We start from the raw sequence: 16,995 nt of genomic DNA on the forward strand, positions 1-16,995 counted from the left end.
ATGGCATGTGAAGTACTTAGTACATTTCAAGTGAACCTAACTTTCGTAAGCTTTAAGCATGAATATTATGTTAATCATATTGTAATATTCCTACGACACGTCGCGTGTTGAAATATTATACCACAGCAAAGAGAATAACTTGTGTAAGGACTTGCTAGTTTAGTTCGATTCTGATTAAGGCCATGTGATTCAAAACCGTGGGAAGGACTAATAGTGAAGCGCACATGGCAACATGGCAACATGTTCTAAACATTATTACACTAGGGGGGCACCCAGTGACTTAAGTTCCTGTGAAATAATTGTTCGAAGGAGCAATCATTGCTCGGAGCCGTGAGTTTATGTCCTAACTTACTCTCAATTTTTGGTGCCAAGTTTTGGTTTTTCATATTTATTATCAAAATATTGCGATTATTCAGTTAAAAAAAGGTCGCCTTAAATCGGTAAAAAGACAAAACGCCCCTTAGAATCGTTAATGAATTCGAAGGTACGGCTACTCTATGACATCGAACTTTCGACCAGGCCTGTCAGGATAGTCAGTAAAAGTTTCGGACGAGAGGAAAAAGCCACCCAAAACTTTTGAGACGACCAAAGTTCCCCTTACACATCCGAACAACTGAGTAACTTTTAGGGCAGCTCCAAATTAACTTAAGAGGCTTCTTAAAAGTCTAGAGAAACTATTTGAGACACTCTGAGACGTATTTGGAAACATTCGGTCGTTGGGTACTCCTGATTGAAGCATCTAAGCCCTTACACCTGCCAATGTGATCAAATAATCAGTCATCACCACATCGTTTTATTCTTTTTCGAAACGTTTGCCCGTGTTGCAAATCGCTGATGCATTGCATTAGCTTTTTATATTTACGGAACTGTGAAAATGTTTTAATAGGATGAAAAACGGATTTCTATAATAGTGAAAAGGAATTGCAAAATAGGAAAGACGAAAAAGAGCTTGTAATTGAAAACAAATTCGATGAAAAAAATAATAAACAACTTTGTAAACGTCTCAAACAAATTATTCAGCAACAAACAAACATGTACTTTGTCGACACACATGTATCTTTTAATTGCGAACTACATGGAACGTATTAACATTTTTAAAAGTCTTGCAGTTTGCATCTCATTAAGGCTACGAAAAGCAACGATTTAAATTTTATTTCCTTGTTTTAAAGTTTTATCTGTATTTATCCCGTGGGAAGCCTCAAAACAGTGCTCAGTGCCTCTTAAGCCAAATATTCACACAAAGAGTTTTCTCACAACAGTCTAGTCTTTATGGTCTTTTAGGGAGGTTATTTTTCGTTTTAGAGTGACAACTTATTCGCTTCATTAAAGATTCGAGATCAGTTTTATCACAAAAGAAAACACATCGGTTGTCGTTTTCTAACAGCCTGACTTCCATACTGTTTTTTGTCTCACTGAATAAGTAGCTTCCTCTGTGCTTATTCTCGCTTTTAATTTCCGTAAAGATTATTAAAAACTCTTCACCAAGTGACAACTTTTTCATTATCCTCTTAACCACACATTTTTCATTTTCTCTGGGTTCACACGGGTCTCCTCAAGGGGTTTCACAGCTTAGGGTTGCAGTGATGAGGTTGCCGCGAAAGATCGTCAGAGGGGCAAAATCGTATATTAAGCCTGTTAAAGATGTTTGAAAACATACAATTTCTTTTAGTTTTGTTCGCAGTCTTTTAAAGTAAACAAGCCCCAGGGGGAAGCCATTTGAATTGTTCTCGATTGGTGAGCTTGAATAGCAAATGAACGATCCAATGCGAGCGTTTAGCGTTCTCTTATTCGATAATCACGGCGCCTTTAATTTCCGGCAACAAGGTATGTTTTGATTTTTCATCTGCAAAGTTTGAAAACAATTGGCTTTGCTTGTATAATTACACGGAAAAAATGCAAGTAAACACAGTTCCTATTGTGGTGTTTCTTTAAAGTGCCAGTTGTGAACGGCCATATGTCCATGCTGTTCCTTTTCTTAACGCTTACTAGGGGAAATCTTTTTCCAGCAGCAAGAAAGAGATAAGAGAAACTGGGAAAACTCCAATCTTTCCTCTTCGTGAGGTAAGTCTTCTGATTTGTTGGACTGATAGTAGTTTGTGGTTTATTAGTTCTTTGAACAAAGATTCATGGTTTTTTCTTTGGACAGTAAAATAGACAGTAGGCAAAATTCTGAGTAGGGAAAACTTACTGAATTACTGATTCATCGAAGGTAAATTAAGCATAGCACGAAATGTATAATTTAAAGGCAAAAATTAGAATCATAAAATACTTTTTTTTTCTGTTTATATTCTTTCGATGAAGACTTGAAGACAAATTTAAAATGTCAATTGCTTTTTCAAAAAATGTAAGAAGAAAACTCGAAGCATCTCTTGCCCCTCTACCGGCTTCGCTGCGCATCGCATTAATCTCTACAAACAAAGATAACTAAACATATTATAAAAGCCGAAATTTGAACATATGGCTTTCCCTCGGGGAAAACTTCGACTGCGTTCTGTACTATTTTAATACCCGGATGCTGAAGCTTACTTACCCAAACTTTGAAAATTAAATGCAGTGTGTAATTAAGAGCATCCCTGAACTTAAAGTATGGTGGAGTAACGAATGTAAAAAAGAAATGATTGATATTAGCATACTTCATATCGTCAGTCAGCACGATACCATCCATGTCGCATGGATAACTGATATCTTTTTCTGCTGTACTCGCCTTTATATTTTCTTATCTACACACGTGGACCATAAATATTTTAGTAGTTTGGATGAATGTATGATGACAACGAGGGTCTCAAATTTGACTTATTTTAATGAAATAATATGAAGGTGTTTCAAGTATTGCAATACGGGCTGTAATGGCGGGAGATATAGTGGTGCGCGGTGAACGCTGAATGCTTCCAAAAGAAATACACTTGCGATTTTATTTAAAAATATTATATATAAGAAACTAATATGTAAGAATGAAATGTTTATTCAAGGAATGGCTTCTTGATCTTCCGCTTCTTCCGAACTCGAAAAGCACATGCTTCCTTATTGGAGGATGAAAAAAGATCGCTCGCTTTAAAGGGGCATGTAGATGAAAAGGTTTTTAGAATCTGATGGTAACAGCATGTAAATCTTCCAATAAGTGACTATAGACTCATTTTTCAACCAACTGTCTTAGTTCATAAATTTCATAAATAAATTGCTGTGGTATCATGACCAGAGTATTATAATTGAAAAATAAAACATTTCTATTTTTCACACAGAATTTTTTTTTACAAATGATCTAAGCCAGTTTGAATGCCTAATGCCGAATGTCCTCATTTTCGTGTACGTACGGGCTATAAACCGACTCAAACACTAATAAAAAAACAAACAAAAAAAAACAAACAAAAAACTAGAAAAAAGGAAAAAAAGATAGAACAAGAAAAACAAATCACGGGTTACCCGGTGTTCACTTGCGACAGCGATTTACACGGGACAGAGGTGAAATAAAACTCGTATAGCCCGACTACCATGCTGGTATAGCCCCGGTCCCTAATGGGGTCTAAGCTGGTAACAGTAGAAAAATATTTTATGGTTCTATTCATTTGCTAGATATAAGTGTTTTATTAACTTCCTTGATTCATAATTGTGAGAATTGAGGACCACCCATGCAGGATGTTCAGCAAAACACTTATAATAGAGTTCAATCCACTGTTTTTTAAATCTCTACATACTACTTGATATACTATGCACGACGACTATGTGACAGCTATATTTAAGCTTTATCCTTGAAGCAGATCATCTTAGCCTCAGAAAATTAAGGGAGAATTCTCACATCCTAAATTTGTTAAGTGCGACACCGGACGGATTCCGCCAGTTCAAACCGAAAACAAGAGGCTATCAATCTCTTCCGACTTGTGAATGTTTTTAGGTGAAATTAATCTCACTTTACTTTAGAAAAATTAATTACGAATTTATTATGAAAGTTACGGTTACCAGGCAAAATATGAATTTAATACGAAATCAGTCTCATATGGATGTGCTACACGACGCACGTTTATTGTAACTGGGGAAGTGAGATAACCTTTGGTACAGCCATTTAGAGAAAACGTCTTCAGCAGCACTTTCATTTGGTATGAATTTTTTGTCTTAGCCTGCGTGGCAGGCGTTTGAAAGGGAAGGGAAAGGGGGTTTTGGGCGAGAGGGAAACTCAGGCTATTTTTGTCTCAAAGAATATTGCAAATGAAATTTTGGCTTTTTTAATTCCGTTCTACCGCAAAGAACGGCAAAGTGTTATTCTTGAACAAAAGAAAATGCCATCTTCTTCAAATTGTTACTTCTATTCCAAATAGTTGCTGGTTTATTATTGCAAAAGTTTGTAATTTCCACACCAAAAAAGCACGTTTTGATAGCCCAAGGAGAAATTCCCTTAGAAATAAATGACTGGGAGAATTGCCAGAAAAATTTCTAAAACGCTCTTCAAAAGATACCGTTTTGTGGACGTGGCTTAAATTCCTTGTTACCCCTAACAAGTTAAAAACCAATTGTAGAACAGCAAATCAACTCTGACTGATGTTAGATTTTTTAGCACCTAAACTGGTGCCAAGGCTAAAAGCGAAGTTCTTGAATTACATACTTACAATTTATTTAAAGAAAAAATAGACTTGACAGAAGTCTTGAAACACTGCGAAGAAATCTTTTAAATCTATGCTTAATATTAGTTCGATCACAAACGTGCTCGTAAACTGAGCCACTCTAGCATAAATATGTCAAGTGTTTAAACTTTATCGCGTTTAATCAAGGGAACGTGCACTATTTATCAAAAATCATATTATTAATGCCAAACGGCGACGGCACCAGGAAGGGAAAAAAATCACTAGGTCTAATTGGTAAAACACAACTTTGCACGTGCATCGCGCTTTTTTTTATAAATTTTTTTTGTCGTCGTCTTTCACGACTGCAAACTTCCTTGTTACATGTTTTATGGATGAAATGTCGTATGTGTTCACAAAAGATTTTGTTGCCAGTTTGTGCTCCTGTTCGCTTTGTTCTTCACTGCCGCTTATTTTCACCCTGCTGGTTGCTAGCATTGCACAATTTCTTACCGCAGTTACAAAAAAATTCTTGTTGTTCTCGCAACGAAATACGTCTCTTTTTGTTTATCTCTCGCTTTAGCTCTTTCTCTGTTATCCACGTCAGTATAGACACAATGAAAACTAAGTCGAATAAAGACTCGGCTTTCTTGTCTTTTTGTCTCTAGGTCCGCCAAAACGTACTGGTGGTTGAAAGAGAAATTTCATAGTAGCTTACATGTAGGGGCGGACTTACGGACGGCCGACGGACGGACGGGTAGTCACGTAAGAGCCAAAATTTCTCACTGCTATAGGTTACCATTGTCTCTTACCCACTGTGCACCGCTACCAATCCACAATTTTTACTCGCTACGACGACCACGCGGCCCCATTCATATTACCTAGGGTAACACCCCCGGGGTTGACCTCATAATGTTCGTTGGATTGAGAGTGGTAACGTCTGTAGTCTGAGTGCAAAATGTATGTTGTGTGTAGCCTGTTTATAGACTGCAGATTCTTTACAAGTTTAAGCCGGATACAGGCCGACTGACTTGACTAACCTATCGTTTTTCGGATCTTATCGGCTGAACGTTTGAATTATTTACCGTATTTAATTCCTCCTAATAATAGCCGTCCCTTAATTAATCGCCTCCCCCGAATAATCGCCCCCTGCTATTATTCGAGGAAATACGGTATATGAAAGAAAAATTAATGACTATCCCGATTTTCCATCCAGTTAGAGAACCCAGCCATTTAACTTGGATAGATAAATAAAATAAATTTCATATTTGTAAAATTAAAAGTTGATTTACTGGTTTTATATCAATGTGGGTGAAATTCATTTAAGATAAGGAAGTGTAGCGTGTGGAATGACATGCCTGACCTTGCCCGCTTTAAGTGTTTGGAATGTTCAAGGCTGATTAAGATTTACTAATGGCAAAGAAGATTTTGTTCGGCAAAGAAGTCTTTCAGGCAGCCCAGACACTCACAAAATAGACAAAACGAAACTCACACAGTTACGTTTTCACTCTAAGATCGGATCGGAGAAGTCCTGTCTTCACCACGGTACGTACAAATCAACATTAGAAGTGCAGCTCTCTGTCGTTCCTTAGTACCCAGAGAGACCGTTTCACACTGATTTTTTATCTTACCGTGAGAGATGGGATATGTGTGCGTGTGTAGGGAAGGGAGGGCGTAGTGTATGGAGAGGGCATGATGTGGGATTGGTGGGTTGAAAGTGCTAAAATCGACCATGTCTCCCGCGCTTTTGCCGATGCCAATGGAAATGGTAGATAATATTGCTTAAAAGGAGAGACAAAGGGAAAAAATATTTAAAACAATTACTTCAATTATTCAAGTGACTAGAAAAATGAGAATTTAAACAGCTAATTGGAAACTTATGGAGGTATTAAATTGTACTTTTAGCGTCAAAACAATTAACCTACAGAAAATAGAAATCAAAGAAGGAGACCATTAGTTATCTACCACCGCATTAACTCACGTTGAATGTGTATGCAATTTCCCTGTTGACAGTTCAGTTAAGTCTTCACAGGCTAAGGTTAATGTTTTTGTTGTTTTGATTCGCTGTTGAATTTATGTTCGTGACCAGAAGAGATAATTACTAGATTGGCTTCAGTGCTGTAACGGTGGGGTGGTAGAAAATACGGATGTTCGGTGGAAAGAGTGTTAAGTCTGAAAACTCTGAAAAGGAATGCGAATTTGAAAATTCAGCACTTGAAGGGGGCTCTTGAAGGTTCGCAATTCTATCCAGGTCTCAGCAAATTAGCTGATCAAAAGATGCTCCTAGACATGTGGTGTGCAAATTTTTGTGGTACCAATGAGCACCAACTCTTGGTGGTACACATGATCACTAAAAGGGCCGTTTAAAAATCGTATTGTGGTTCCCCCCTAATTCACGCTCTGATGTCATGTTATTTAGTAATCTTCGCTTGCACGACCCTCTTCAGCAGCTGTTTTCTCTCCCCACGAAACATGCATCAGCTCCCGGGGGGGGGGGGGGGGTACTCGATATATCCTTGGGTGGGGAGGTGCGGCTCGGCCCCTCATACCCTGACCCTGTTTAAGACAGAATTCCGATTTTTGATACCCAGTTTAAGACATTCGTAGAACATAAGCGCAGGCTGTTTATCGTCTAAGAACATGGTTATAGGCTCCTGTCTTAGAAAAGATACCCTGTTTAAGACAAAAATTGATAAAATCGATACCCTGTTTAAGACAAAAATCCCGAAAAACAATTCCGATTTTTGATACCCAGTTTAAGACATTCGTAGAACATAAGCGCAGGCTGTTTATCGTCTAAGAACATGGTTATAGGCTCCTGTCTTAGAAAAGATACCCTGTTTAAGACAAAAATTGATAAAATCGATACCCTGTTTAAGACAAAAATCCCGAAAAACATACCCTGGCTGGCCGCACGTACCCATTAAGCCCTTTTAAAGGAGTACCCCCCCGGGCATCAGCTGCACTTTAGGGATGAACATTTCAATGACTAGTGTTTTGAATCACACTACAAAGGTTTCATACACAACTGCTACGTAGTTTTAGCGAATATAAAGTGAGATGTGTTTAAAAATAACAACAAGAAATAGAAATGCGAATTCAAATGCATTTCAAGAAATTTTTTGTTTGCGCTCTAATCTAAGTAATTAAGACATAATGGCTAAAGGCCAGGTTTGATTAATTCCTATTTAAATGGCAATGCATTTACAACAGTTAAAAGGGATGCAAAGTTCTAAACGAGGTATATGAAAGGGGTACCATTTGTCAATAGAAGGTATACGAAAGGAGTACCTTTTTCGTGAAAAATAGTATATGAAAGGGTAACGGGTAGGACCTCGGGGCGGTGCCTCGCCGTATAAAAATTTATTGAGTAACCCCCCCCCCCCCCCCGGTCTGTTGCTTTGTCAGTATTAGGGAAGTTTGACTGCATATAGAATCCCGATTTCTCGAATACTCGGGTTTTTTTGGAATTTTCCGATAATCCGAACCTGAAACCTAACTGTTCACTTCACCGGTCAAACACTGTAGTGTCTGTAATTTTTCCCCACGATTTTTCAAACCTCCGGCACTGAATAATTGGAATCAACCTGCTTCGAAAAATCGGGATTTCATTCTAATGTCAAATATTTTGATCGCAAGAACGATTATGGCTAAAAAAAGAAAAAGAAAGAAAGAAATTGGATTTCCGTGACAAAACGGATCAAGACTGAAGGTCATAATAAAAAGCTCTACCAAACGAAATTTGAGTTCTGGAGATGACAACCTTGTCACAAGAGCTTAATTTTGAGAGAACCCAGGACTGAGAGTTTACAACAAAAAGCTATTAATTATAAGTTCTAAGAATCTTGACTCTGTTGGATTATGGTGATAGCCTTTTGATAGAGCCAGTCTATCTTTATGACCCTGACAGATGCCGTGGATCACAACGATGAACCCTTCTAGGATGATCTGCGCCCTTCACGCGCAGACGCTCAGTCGGTTATGATATAGTATGGCCCTTTCCTTCGCTGGGTGATACATATCCGTTCCACCGTAAGATGAAGCATCAAGTTGCTTCAGTACTTATCGAACTCTTTAGCACTTTATTAGATCAATAATCTGATTTAATAAACTTTGGCAAACCAAAACAATACAGTAACAGTGTCATTTTGAAACGTCAAGGTTACATCGATATAAAAATCACCTCTGGATCATATTAAACAGATCAAAATGATTACCGTCAATATCGCGAATTTTAATTCGCGTAATCATGTTGATGGTAAACAGACTTAGAGCGGCGTAGATTTGCAAAGTAATTGTCTTAAATAGAGCTAGTTTAGAGTGACGTCATCAATGCCAAGGGCATCTTTCATGAAGCGTTTTCCCGTTTCGAGTGACACATCTTTCGCATGACTCGCTTTGCGATTCATAACCGTCAACATGATATCTCTGTACATACATCCCGACTCTCGACATGATGGTGAATTCACTGGATTTTATGGACACCCCGAGATAATGCTTCGCTGAATACACAGGTATTCGACTTTACATTGTTGTAAAATCGGTGCTAGGAAAGATCATTACCATTACTATAAATCAACAGAACGAGACAAATAGTTTACCGGCGCGGATCCAAATATTTCTCCTCCTTATTATAAGTGTTGTTTACGCTTTCTTTCTTGCCATATAAGACACAATTTGAGTTCAAGTAGGGTTCATATTTTGTGTAAACCGCGGCCAGGACACGCTAATAACTTACAATCACAAGCATGTTGCAAAGTGTCAGATCTCGGCTTGTTTCATTTCAAATGCGAACATTTGTCTTACGTAGTTAAACTGTTTGTGCGAACCGTTTTTAAAGTGAAAAATGAAACGAAGAAGTTTGTTGCTATTTTCATAATCTACTAGAGGCGAGACTAAAGGGATTTAGAGGTCCTTCTGATGTCAATGTTTCCCTTCAGTTACGTTAGCTCGGGATTTAAATATATCATTAATCAATTTAATGATCCGGCAAACGAGACAAGCCGAGACAAACATAGTAGTAGATTATACGCTAAAACAGCAGCTTATATCGAAGACTTTAGCAAATTTTCAACACTCTAGCTTATTAACTAAATGTTTATTCAAACAATTGTGAGTTTGAACTATTGACAATAACAATAGTGTGTCAAATGCTTTAATTTATTTCGCAACAAGGGAATAGTTGTCGCCTTCGAAATTTATTTTTGTTCACATAAGAAATGCATATCAACCCTTTTTATCTCAAAATATCATTGTTTGTAGTTTAAAGCTTTGCTGTATTTATTATTTAGTATGCCAGGAGTATAGCTGTGAGAATTTCTTAATAATCGGGCTCGATCACTTTTCGCTTGCGGAGATACATACTAGACGGTATTTTGTTATTTCCTTGGTACCCTATCTATACCACCAGGGAAGGTTTTGTGTCCAGCGGTTTAAGTGAAAACAAGGTTTTGTGGGGGTTACTCAGTCTCGCGAAACCTCCTTTAGCCAATCTTATTTTGCATTTGCCATACCATGTATCCGGATCTAGGTCTGTAAAAGGTTTTTTATTGCATCGGAAATAAAACCTTCTAAATCCCGTTATTTCAAGTGGTGTCGTCGGCGAACCTGACACTTTCTTTTTTAAGCATAATTCAAAATGGTGTTTCTAAATATGGTTTGAAAAGGATAAAACTCAACAGCGCAGCGGAAACCTTGCGCCAAGGACCGCTGAAATACTTCTTGGAGCTTTCTTTTAAATAGTTCAGTAAACTGAAGAATATTATCGGGTCACAAATTCTAAAGTAAGAGCCACACAATAATTAGCAAAACAGACGTTGTGGGTAGAGTTTCGCTTTTAGACTGATATGCTATTTCATGTGGGACTCAAACTGAGCTCATGTCATACATTTAATGCTCTTTTGAAGGTCAAGCTCATGTTTCTTCTTCTTTTGAATGAAATGGAAAATTGTGATGATTTCTTCCATTGTTTATGGTAGGCCGTAGTAAAGATGGACCTCTTTAAATCAAATTAGGATGGGCTTCTGAAATTAACTAATGGCGTTTAAGTCGGTCCTGTGTTTGAAATGACTAACTATACCTTCGTATAAAGAACCTTTGCTTCGGTACAAGTCTCACTCTCACAGACGTCCCCCTCTCCTCAGAAAAAATCGGTGAGAGAGAGTCTGTCTCCTGCCACTCGGGCTACAATCAGGGGCATCCAACGACTGTTTCACCCTAAATATATTGAAAACACTATTTAGGCTAACCTGGGGAGTAAAATGTGGAAAATTCAGATAAAATTGTACTCGAATGGAACGGTCAACTAGAAATTTTTAGAAAATTCTAGGCAATAGTTGCCTCTCCGAACAGATATTTTACAGAAAACAGTCGTTGGGGGTGCCCCTGTGTTGAAATTTCAATTTCCGGTGCAGTGGTACCACATCAGACCTAACATTTTAGCTTGAATTGATATGAGCGCGCTGCGAATACCGACACATGAACACAATATACTTTCAGCTTGATGGTACTTCTGATCGTCAACTTTTGCCCAGGAGGAATTTGAAACGTTTATGTAACGTGTAAGTGTTCGTTGAACTATTTTTACACACTTGGCGTGACTTTTCTAATTGGGCGGACTAATCATATCAATCGTTGAATTGTCACTTTGCCGGCACATTTGCAATAAAATAGATCATCGTCAATTAGTGTTAACCGAAAAACAATAACAAAACAATCTTCAGTTTTTGTTCGTTCGGGTCTGTGTGGTTTTGGTATTGGTTACAAAATTATCCCCAAGACCATTTATAGCGAAATATACGAAATCTCCTGCGCTCAAGGTCCGTGCAAATCCGATGGCGCTCCATTTTGTTTGTTGATGAAGGAGTTGAAAGTTTCGTACGTGCTGCTATGCAAATGATGTTTTAACCTTTTTGTTTTTGATCTTTTATTGAGGAGCTGTCAGCCCTGGCTCGATCTCACGCTAAGTTTCAATCACATTTAAATGTATCTATTTTCTATGCTTTTATTTTCGTTTTAAGCACTTTCATTGTTTTGCTTTTTAACGTAAATGGACTCCCACTAATGGTTTTTTTTTCCATCAAAAGATACTTAGACTTGAAAGTCACGAACTTTCGTGTAAACTTATTTGACAGACTTAACATTTCAGTATTGTTTAACTTATAGCAGCGTGAGTATTTGAATGAGGTTAAGTTTTATGTAAATGCCAGCCCTAAATATCAATGTCATAAAAACTCTTTTCATTGCCGACCCTAAGTGTCCTAAGTGAGACTTTGATTTATGGAAAAATCGTGTCATACAAGGCTGTGAGAAATCCCTATTGAAGGCCAATTGAGTCGTAAGTTAGTACTTTGTGAATAGACTAGGCTAAATAATTTAAGTTCAAGACACATTTGAAGGACTCTGTTTCTCTGTATAAATAAATGCTTATTCTGGTGTATAAAGTCAATCAGAGGTTACAGATTACATTAAAAAGAACGCTTGACCTTTTTATTACTTTTTTGTGTGGTTTGCCTTAGCATTCCTTTTTGTATACACGTCTTCAAAATGCTAGCTAATAACTAAATAAAGGCTTCATAGATACTTGATGTGTGGTTTTTCTGTTAACTGCCACAAAAACCACAAACTAACTTTTGCTTTACCGCCTTTTAGCCGATCATTTAAAGCCTACTGATGAACATTACGCGGAGTACAGTGCAGGGAGTCACGTTTATTCTAGGAATGTTATTTTTTCCTTAAAATTACACCTTTTTATTACGTGCAATATAGGAAATGACGAATCGGTATTAAGGGAGTTGTGTCACAATTTTTCTTTGGTATTGCTTTTAGACCCTCAAACACATTTGGATCAAAGCCTGAAAATCTAAAAGACAGTTTGTTTAAGTTTGTTTAGACTTACTCCTCTACTCTAGTAGATTGCAAAACAGCCTTTTTTTGCCTGAAGCGATGGTGAATGGCCCTGAAAAACCGATTGTTTTGCAGTCTACTACTAAACCAAGACAAGTTCATTTTTTTGACCGTCACCACGTAAGTGGGCTGCAACTTAAAAAAAAAAGTCTAAAATGGGTCAACGTTTGCCAAGTGGACAAATTCCAAGAAAGATCATGTTATGTTTCTCGTTTGGGAAAATCGTTTCATATTTTTTTCCTTTAGAGTTCCATTTATAAGCTTAAATGTTAGCTAAGTTTTGACCTAAAAATGCATCGTAAATGTAGCATGACTGCTTCTCTGGAATCACCTTCCCTTGGCTGGTACAGATGACGCTACATACCAGTTAATGAATGTGCTACCTTAAATGATTATTTATTTATTTATTTTTTTATTTTATAGTTGGTATCGAATGGATCGATGTGGCCGATCTTTTGTCTGACTGTACCCCACTTTGCTTTTCACAAAATTTCATTCTCATGAGAAACGTAACTCTCTCTGGTCACAGAAAGACACAAAGCGGGACCAAACTTAAACGTGATGTTTGGTCGACCTTCAACATCAAAAGAAATCTTTTTCAACCTAGCTTTTATGCAAAGGTCTTGGCGGGCTAATCATAAAACAACATGCCAGGAAAGGTGTGCGAAAATACTATGAAGCCTGAAGGGGTGATAAGGAAGGGAAAAGCATGTGAGTTTGATATCTCATTGAAAGATGAGAAACACGAGTGAGCTTTACAAATGTATAAAATAACAAACTACAAGGTCAAAGAAGGAACTATGGTAGACCTGGGCATTTTGTCTCTTTACACATCATTTTAAATTTCACTATTCATTATCATTGTCAAGAAGAGAAGCCGGCACATCACTTATCTTTGACACTCGACAAACGTTTTCCTGCTCTGATGTCAGGACAGCATGCTCCTTTAAAAGATTAACAAAATTTTGAAGTACAAAGAATCACCATCCTCACCTCAGTTTAAAGAAATGCAAACCTCTTTTTTGCCAAAAAAAGAAAACAAAACAGAAACCAAACAAATCAAACAAACAAACAATAGCACCACTGACTGCCTTCAGGCCCGAGTCCTCGCCAAATAGTTTACTAGGTGAATTTATTTATGAATTTATTGATCTATTTATTATTTCACCGCCTTTAAGGGAAATGGCTTTGGCAAAACAATTTTCTTTTTCGTATATGGCTTCTAAAACTTAAGTTGCAGGAAAGGTTTTTTATTTTATTTGAGATTTTTTTTATCGTAGTAATTTAACATGACCAGGCCAAATCGGACGTAACGATCGACTGGGTACCGCGTGTTTTGTTTGTCGGTAAGTTAATTTGAGAACTATAGAATGATGCAGTTTCTCTATTTTTGAGTGTTAGTAGATTTGGAATGTTATTGTTAATGCAGTTTCAGTAATTTGAATCTCGAGATTTTTCTTCTTCTTTCTTTGTTTTATTTTATTTAGCGAATTTCATCTACTCTTGTTAAATTACAGGCAGAAAAATTAAAAATGAATTAAGTCTGCTATGCAGCTATTGAGTAAAATTAGGGGCTTGAAGTCTCGATCTTGAAGTATCGATCCTTATGTTCCGTTTCGTGAGAAAATTACAACCATTATAAATTACCAATAGAAAGACCGATGGAGATGATACTAAACAAGTACGTATACATCTCAGTGAACGTCTCCATCATCCCATCGCTTTTCATATGCAGGAGTTCAGCCTCTTTGAATACATGTATTGAGGACGATGTGAATAAAATTTGCAACGGAAGCTCATTAACCATACTGTCAAAGACCCGAAAAATAGAAAGTCTGCTTTTTGTAATTCGTCGTTAAAGAGTTTGCACGAAACAGTTCTTCATTCACTACTTTAACTTTTGCAAAAATATTACAGGTAGACGAATCTCATACAACGGTTAACAGCTTCTTCTTCTTTTTCTAAACCTTGTGTGACGACAACATTTTAATATTTCAGTCGTTCAACATATCGTGCAATGGAATATAAAACCGGCAGACAAGTGCAAAATTTGTCCATTTGTAATTATAACTATTGTTCCGGTTATCTAAAAATATAAATACTAGTCTGTTTATCTCCATTACCTAAATTATTTTACTTGTTTCTCTCATTTTTGTTAAGACCGCTTAGCCATTTTTCAATTAAACGTTTTAAAAAACTCATTTGGAAGTTTATCTAGAACGTGGGAGCCTCTAATTTCCACCCTTGCCAAATATTCTTTAAGAAAAAGAAAGTGTGTGTTGTTTTTTCACAACATAGGTGACGCACTCTCTGAAATATAACTGCGAAAAGGAAAATGTCCCCCCGGGTAAGTCCCCTGATCTTCGACTGCGTTCCTGCTGCGTTTGCTGATCCATGCAGTACATTTTGTACTGTAGGTAAATTTGCTTTCCGTCATGAAGGAGGTCTCTCTTTGTGAACTTTTTACTCTGAAAATAAATAGAACCGTTTGGCTTATCCTTTGTTTGTTTGTATGCTTTTCCTCTTACCATCTGCTTGTAGAAAATACTAATTCAAAAGTTATCAACTAGTCGATACGGCATCAGCAATATTCAGTCACCTCGGGTTATTTTTTTATCTCATCATCTCAATGGAAATATGTTTTATGGTACTTTCAAAGGTATAGTTCTTCAGTAGGAAGTTTATTTAATGGTGCTTTATCCGGTATGATTTTTTAGTCATTGCTCTGACTTAATATCTATTTACATGCATGATGGCTGCAGCAATAAAGAACCTTGAAGTCGGCAGGCGAGCGCGTTGAACATAATTAACATAATTAACATACTTCTTACCGGGAGCGGAATGTTTAATGTGCCCAATATTTTTCTTCAATTGTACGGCTCTAATTTGCCCTTTCATCTTTTTTATTTCATTGAATTTTAACTATTTTTCACTTTTTTCAGGCAAAGATCAGAAGCGGTTGCTTTAAAAGAAAGCGAATTTAAGAAAATTCAAACCAGGATAGTAAATTCCTAATTTTGGAGAGGAGGAAAAAAAATCACAATCATTTCGTCGACATAATCCCTGCGTTGAAAGTTTTTTGCTAGTAATTTACCGCGATACTACAATAACAGTTAATTTCCAGAAACTTGAAATTTAACTGATTTATATTCTAGGCCAATCCGTGAGGTTATCAGTTCCGCCAGCTCGGGGATATTTCAAGGTTGATATCATGTTCACTTGCGATTAACGAAAGACGTTCAAATGGCTGTACGAACTGTAGGATTGTTTATATTTTACGCGTTCCTTCTCCATATTCCTTCGCCGAGCTCGGAGGAAGTCAAACTTGGCCTTCTGATCCCATTTAAACGCACCAATCGTCTTGGCAACTCTTTTCATCGCGGAGAATACTACGCATCTGCCATGAGCATTGCTGTCGATGATATAAACCGAAGATCCGACTTGTTGCCTGGTCAGAACGTCACGTTTATCTGGAATGACACAGACTGCGAGGAGGAAAAGACTCTACAAGCGATTGTGTATCAACTGACGCAGGGAGTATCAGCTTTCATAGGTCCGGGATGTAGCTGTAACACTTCTGCGAGGATGGCCGCCTCGTTTAACAAGACCATGATTTCGTATGTAAGTAGCTCCGTCACTTTATTTATACCATAATTATAACCGGAGTGTGATCAGTACCGTATCTGAGTCCCTTTAGGCTTTTCATTCTCAGAAGCAATTTTGCAGAAATGTTTGTTAATTTTAATTTTTACATATTTGGACGAAATCCTATCGGGAGACCAATCGAGTAAAATCCCAAGCGCAGATTTTTCGCATGCAACTTTTTGTTTTTCTTTTGATTAGATCCGCCTTTCATTAAACTGTAATTTACGACACTTTCGGTATGAAAATTGATATTGGAGGACATTACCATAATCGCTTTGCGATCGATTATGGTCACTCGTAGAAAAGGATCCCCGAAAATATAGACCACCGTGGTTTTATTATATGAAATTTAGACAGTAAAACTGTACCCTCAATATGTCAACTGAGCAGATAAGCAAGAAAAACAAAGGAAAAAAAAAGAAATATAAAATTTAGTGCTATTTTTTTTTTCAGGTTGGACCATCGTGTCTTCAAAATAGGCAAAAATGGCCCTTCTGCAATTTTATTTTTATTATTATTTTTTTTGTCTCAATGAAAACCGGTTGTTCAAAATTTAAACTACTTACCCGGCTTTTCATTTAACCAATGGTCGGGCAGAACACTGCAAAAGACATATTTTAAATTGACCATGTTGACAGTCGTAACAATCGGAGCCTTGACTTAATGCACAAGTTTTACCTTGAATTTCTTGCTTTTGTTTTATTCTTCAATATATTACGAGCGTATCATGACATAGTACATGAAGTGTTCATTATTTATTATCTTGGACAGAATTGAAGCTTAACACCAGATGTAGCCAGAAAAGATGTGTAATCCTGGATGATTTGAGGCTTTACTAGCGGGGCATGCCTCTTTTAAAACCCTTGACGCTACTCTAGAACAAAATTATATCTTG

The 16,995-nt window shown here is 37.2% G+C and overlaps 1 protein-coding gene across 4 annotated transcripts in view; it reads left to right on the forward strand.

Annotated features, from left to right (window-relative positions):
• The first annotated feature begins 1,997 nt into the window (after positions 1 to 1,997).
• LOC140941549 (atrial natriuretic peptide receptor 1-like) overlaps positions 1,998 to 16,995 on the forward strand; it is a 39,634-nt gene continuing 24,636 nt past the window's right edge. For 2 of the 4 annotated variants that reach the window (XM_073390567.1, XM_073390570.1), the window contains exons 1-2: positions 8,895 to 9,064; positions 15,611 to 16,076. In XM_073390567.1, the coding sequence (XP_073246668.1) occupies positions 15,699 to 16,076 (378 nt within the window). In that variant the 5' untranslated portion in view covers positions 8,895 to 9,064; positions 15,611 to 15,698. Of the gene's footprint in view, positions 2,062 to 8,894; positions 9,065 to 10,918; positions 11,111 to 15,610; positions 16,077 to 16,995 lie in introns of those variants that run through there. The other 2 variants (XM_073390568.1, XM_073390569.1) reach the window with 2 other exon arrangements.

Source organism: Porites lutea, chromosome 6, assembly GCF_958299795.1.
Source record: "Porites lutea chromosome 6, jaPorLute2.1, whole genome shotgun sequence".
Classification (NCBI taxonomy): Eukaryota; Metazoa; Cnidaria; class Anthozoa; order Scleractinia; family Poritidae; genus Porites; species Porites lutea.